The 4,512-nt window shown below is 35.6% G+C and overlaps 1 protein-coding gene across 1 annotated transcript; it reads right to left on the reverse strand.

Moving 5' to 3' along the window:
• Positions 1–1,352: 1,352 nt before the first annotated feature.
• LOC107727256 (homeobox protein MSH-D-like) lies at positions 1,353–3,192 on the reverse strand. The gene is made up of 2 exons (XM_016537058.1): positions 2,855–3,192; positions 1,353–2,083 (listed from the first exon to the last, which is right to left on the reverse strand). Exons 1-2 carry the CDS (start codon positions 3,153–3,155, stop codon positions 1,662–1,664), a joined length of 723 nt encoding a protein of 240 aa, XP_016392544.1. The 5' UTR covers positions 3,156–3,192; the 3' UTR covers positions 1,353–1,661.
• Between the last annotated feature and the right edge of the window lie 1,320 nt (positions 3,193–4,512).

Here is a 4,512-nt window from a genome sequence, read left to right on the forward strand (position 1 = left end):
GTCGATTTCCTCATTGCATCAAAGTCACGCGGAAGCAGTAAAACGGGCCCTCTAAAGTAGCCCTCTAACAACCTAATGAACAAGCCATAACAAAGCAGTAAAGAAGTAAAACCAAACTTATCGGTAACATTCTATTATAACTATCAACAATAGAATTATTACTTTGTATAGTTTTTAACTGATCATTATTTAAACAATGACGTATATTTATAAAAGTAATGCTATGTTCTCAACCTGTGATATGCAAATTAACATAACGTATTAGCAGAAAATTTATGTAAAGTTTCCTTGCAGGAAATTGCTTTACTTCGCTGATATTTAAAAAAAATTATAATTCATATTTATATATAATTCATTATGCAAGAATGTATTACCTGGGTAGTTTGTGCAATGTGCTCAGCCTTGGATTTAAAAAAAAATAACTTTTTGCTACTTGGAAAAAAAAAAGTTATCAAATGTGACCTTACTGTAAAGTGTTACCAGCTTTTAAAAATGCAGAGATGCACTTGAAGGAAATTAATAAAGAGAAAATTGAATTTGCTTATGCGATCGATACTGAAGCTGACCAACCAAACTCTCACATACTTTCTCAAACATGAAATGGAAGATATTTAAAAAAAATTATAATTCATATTTATATATAATTCATTATGCAAGAATGTATTACCTGGGTAGTTTGTGCAATGTGCTCAGCCTTGGATTTTTAAAAAAATAACTTTTTGCTACTTGAAAAAAAAAAGTTATCAAATGTGACCTTACTGTAAAGTGTTACCAGCTTTTAAAAATGCAGAGATGCACTTGAAGGAAATTAATAAAGAGAAAATTGAATTTGCTTATGCGATCGATACTGAAGCTGAACAACCAAACTCTCACATACTTTCTCAAACATGAAATGGAAATATTAATTTAATAAACAAATGCTATTGTGTTTGCTTGCCAGTTGCTGTTTACCATACATGACAGATTTAATTGAGTTATAATTATAGTATAAATATAAAAATGTGGCACAAAAATAATCTTCTACATTTTACTTATAAGTGACTAATTTCAAAGACATCTTTGCATATACCATACTCACTGTCAAATTTGTATGAAGTATAGAAAAAGTCTGTTTTTTTTTTTTAAATGTAAAATTTAACTCAAAAGGGCAAATCCTATTTTGAAATGTCTCAGTGTGCACATACCAATGTATTTATCATATAAAATCATCCACCAAGCCATTTATAATTTGTTTCAAAAAAATATTGTCTATCAATTATAGCTAGAGGTACGACAACCATCTTTAGAAAAGTAAAAATAATGTGTAATGAACTTGTCAGAACACCTTTTTACAGTGTAAAAATGTAGTGGAATTTAAACTCAATATTTTGTACACAATATAATTAGTTTTACAATATATTACATAAAGATGTATGACACAAATATGCACAAAAGGTTTGGCAACAGAATTATCCATCCAAAGGGTACAATTTGAACTTTCAGTCAGTGAAAAGTGAGGTAAAATGTCCCGCTTTTCAATTCAGGTCAAGGCACATTATGAAACATTTAATTATATTTTTTTGGTTGCTGCTTTTTTTCGGACTTGGACACCCAAAGATTGTAAACATTGTTTTTTCTGTACATCCATAGATCAGTACTAGTCCATACTGTAGCACTTCTTCTCAAGCGAGGTGATACATTCTGTACCCTAAAGGTGTTCCATAGAGTCCCACTGGAGCAACAGGCAATAAAGGCCTGTGGTAGGGATATGACTGGCCATAGAGTGAGACGGCCGAATGAAGTTGGGTTTCAAGAGGAAGAGGCAGACTGAAATTGGGGTGGAGGGCAGGTTTGGCAGTCAGTTTGAACTTTTCCAGCTCAGCCTCTTGCAAACGCTTTGCCTTGGCCCGTCGGTTCTGGAACCAGATCTTCACCTGGGTCTCTGTGAGGGTGAGCGAACTGGAGAATTCTGCTCGCTCGGCAATGGACAGGTACTGTTTCTGTCTGAACTTTCGCTCCAAGGCCAGGAGCTGTGAGGTGGTGAATGGCGTACGGGGTTTACGGTTGGTCTTGTGCTTGCGGAGAGGACAGGGTCTTACCTGGCCTGTGGTGGGGAAAAGGATTAAAACATTAGTTTAAACACTAGTGTAGCAAAATGTAATCATTAATAGATGTCTTGTAGATTTTAGGTTGGTCAAAAGTCGATTTTAAACTCTATAAATGAAAGTAACTAACTTTATAAAATAATTGTTTTAATTATAGTGTTTTCATAGTTCAAATAAAATAAAGCATACATTTTGTACAAGTATACGTAATGTATCCATGTGAAAGTGTTTTAATTTAATTCTTTTTTTACTTTGATAATTGTATTAATTATTGTTATGCGTGTGAGGGTGGGGGATAAGTAAAAAAGAATTCAATAATGCTAAAATTAAAATGCTTTGTTATATTTAGTAAATATTTAGATAGCGTAATCTACATATTATGCTTAATTTAAAAGTTGTTAAAAAAGGACAATCAGGAAAAGTGTTTATTTTTAGGTTATACTGCTGTTATGTTCTGAATTAAATGAGAGTTCAGCTAAATAAAATATGAAATTGCTTATGGCGTCATATTTTCAGAGCAATGGGCCCTCATGTGTCTCTAGTTGCAAAATTATCATCAAATATGTTATATTTATAAATTAAGAAGATAGTATTGCCACTTTTTAGATCTCATACGTTTCAATAAACTGAGATATAAGACCATTTTTATGACTATCATTGCATTGCTCGTTTGAGTAAATATCATTTTTATGACGATTATAGACCTTGTCGTAATTGATATAATTTAATTTAAAGCATAAGCAGTTAGTTCAGAAAATTAAATTGCTTACAAGTTTGAGAGTATCTAGAGTTAATAACCCATGGTGTACAGTCATCCGGCTCGGGGGACTCCGATTTGACGGGTGAGGTCTGCATAAAGTGCTTTTGTATTCCAGCCGAACCACAAGAATCTCTGATCTCAGTCTTAGCAAACTGGCTGGATACATCCTCGCGCCGTCTTTCAAAGTCCTTGCTGGTTTTGTGGCTAGATATAAGAGACTCCACGCTGAAAGGGTGGCTTGACACTTGGCTTTTGCGCTGCTCCATGTCCCGATCTCCGTCTGATTCCTTCAAGCTCGCGGACGCGGACATCCTCCTCTCGACTAGCCTCTGGACGCCCGAACTTCAAAGTCACTCTGACGTCTCATGGAAAAAGCATGAAGCCTTTGATGCCTTGAAGCATGCGGCCACAACAGAACTTTCAGCCAATGAGAACGCTGCTGAATTAGGCAGCGCGCTCTGTTACTCGTGATTGGACTACTAAGTTTGTAAGAAAGTGTCAATCATAATGACTGACATGACAGCGACAGATTTAACGAAAGATTCTGGAATTTTGGTAAGTAAAGCTTTGGATTAATAGGAAAGAAAGATAACAATGTAGAGTTGCCTAATGAATGAGTATGAATTGCACATATTTATAGTGACTTGGATGTTGAAACACTCAAAAGACTATTTAAGTACGTTGTTTGTAGCTCTGTTAGATCACACTATTCCAACAAATATAAATCCTCAGTGAGTTAATTCTGTTGGTTTGCAGGGTCATGACAGCTTGTTTTGTATTATTTATTTATTTATTTATGCCTGAAGACACAAGCATTTTGTTCCATTCTGCTGATCTGCTTCTAGTGCTTTTTGAGCACAAGAGTGTCTTGAGTGAATGCCCGTTTACTTCTCACTGTAGTACCAGTATGTTTATATTACTCAAAAATCACAATCCTGCACAAACCAAGATGCTACTCTATTGATAAAGTATATTCTGAGGCCTACATAGAGTAAAATGTGACAGAATAATCAAACAGCAGCCCAGACAAATACAAGAAAAAGTGCTTAAAGGGATACGTCACCCAAAAATGAAAATTTGATGTTTATCTGCTTACCCCCAGGGCATCCAAGATGTAGGTGACTTTGTTTCTTCAGTAGAACACAAATTATGATTTTAAGTCCAGCCGTTGCAGTCTATCAGTCGTATAATGCATGGCAATGGTAACAAAATCTATGAGAGTAAAAAAAAACATGCACAGACAAATCAAAATTAAACCCTGCGGCTCGTGACGACACACTGATGTCCTAAGACACGAAACGATCGGTTTGTGTCAGAAACCGAACAGTATTTATATCATTTTTTACCTCTAATACACCACTATGTCCAACTGCCTTGAGCGCGCGCACGGCATCCGGTGCGTGAGGTGTGTACGCGCTCTGGCGTAGTTTACGCAAGCGCCGGAAGTGATCTCTCGCGCGTATACGTCACTCATTGTTTACACAATGCACAGTTATACGACTGATAGACTGCAACGGCTGGACTTAAAAATCATAATTTGTGTTCTACTGAAGAAACAAAGTCACCTACATCTTGGATGCCCTGGGGGTAAGCAGATAAACATCAAATTTTCATTTTTGGGTGAGCTGTCCCTTTAAGGCATTACAGTGCAATGTATTATTACTATCC

The sequence above is a fragment of the Sinocyclocheilus rhinocerous genome, unplaced genomic scaffold, assembly GCF_001515625.1.
Source record: "Sinocyclocheilus rhinocerous isolate Xijiao unplaced genomic scaffold, SAMN03320098_v1.1 scaffold95, whole genome shotgun sequence".
Taxonomy (NCBI): Eukaryota; Metazoa; Chordata; class Actinopteri; order Cypriniformes; family Cyprinidae; genus Sinocyclocheilus; species Sinocyclocheilus rhinocerous.

Bases quoted from the DNA above. Each gene is read 5' to 3' on its own strand.
- LOC107727256 (XM_016537058.1), bottom strand. From the start codon at position 3,155: ATGTCCGCGTCCGCGAGCTTGAAGGAATCAGACGGAGATCGGGACATG. The intron at 2,084-2,854 runs GTAAGCAATTTA...TCCCCACCACAG, and splicing joins CTCTAGATACTCTCAAACTT to GCCAGGTAAGACCCTGTCCT.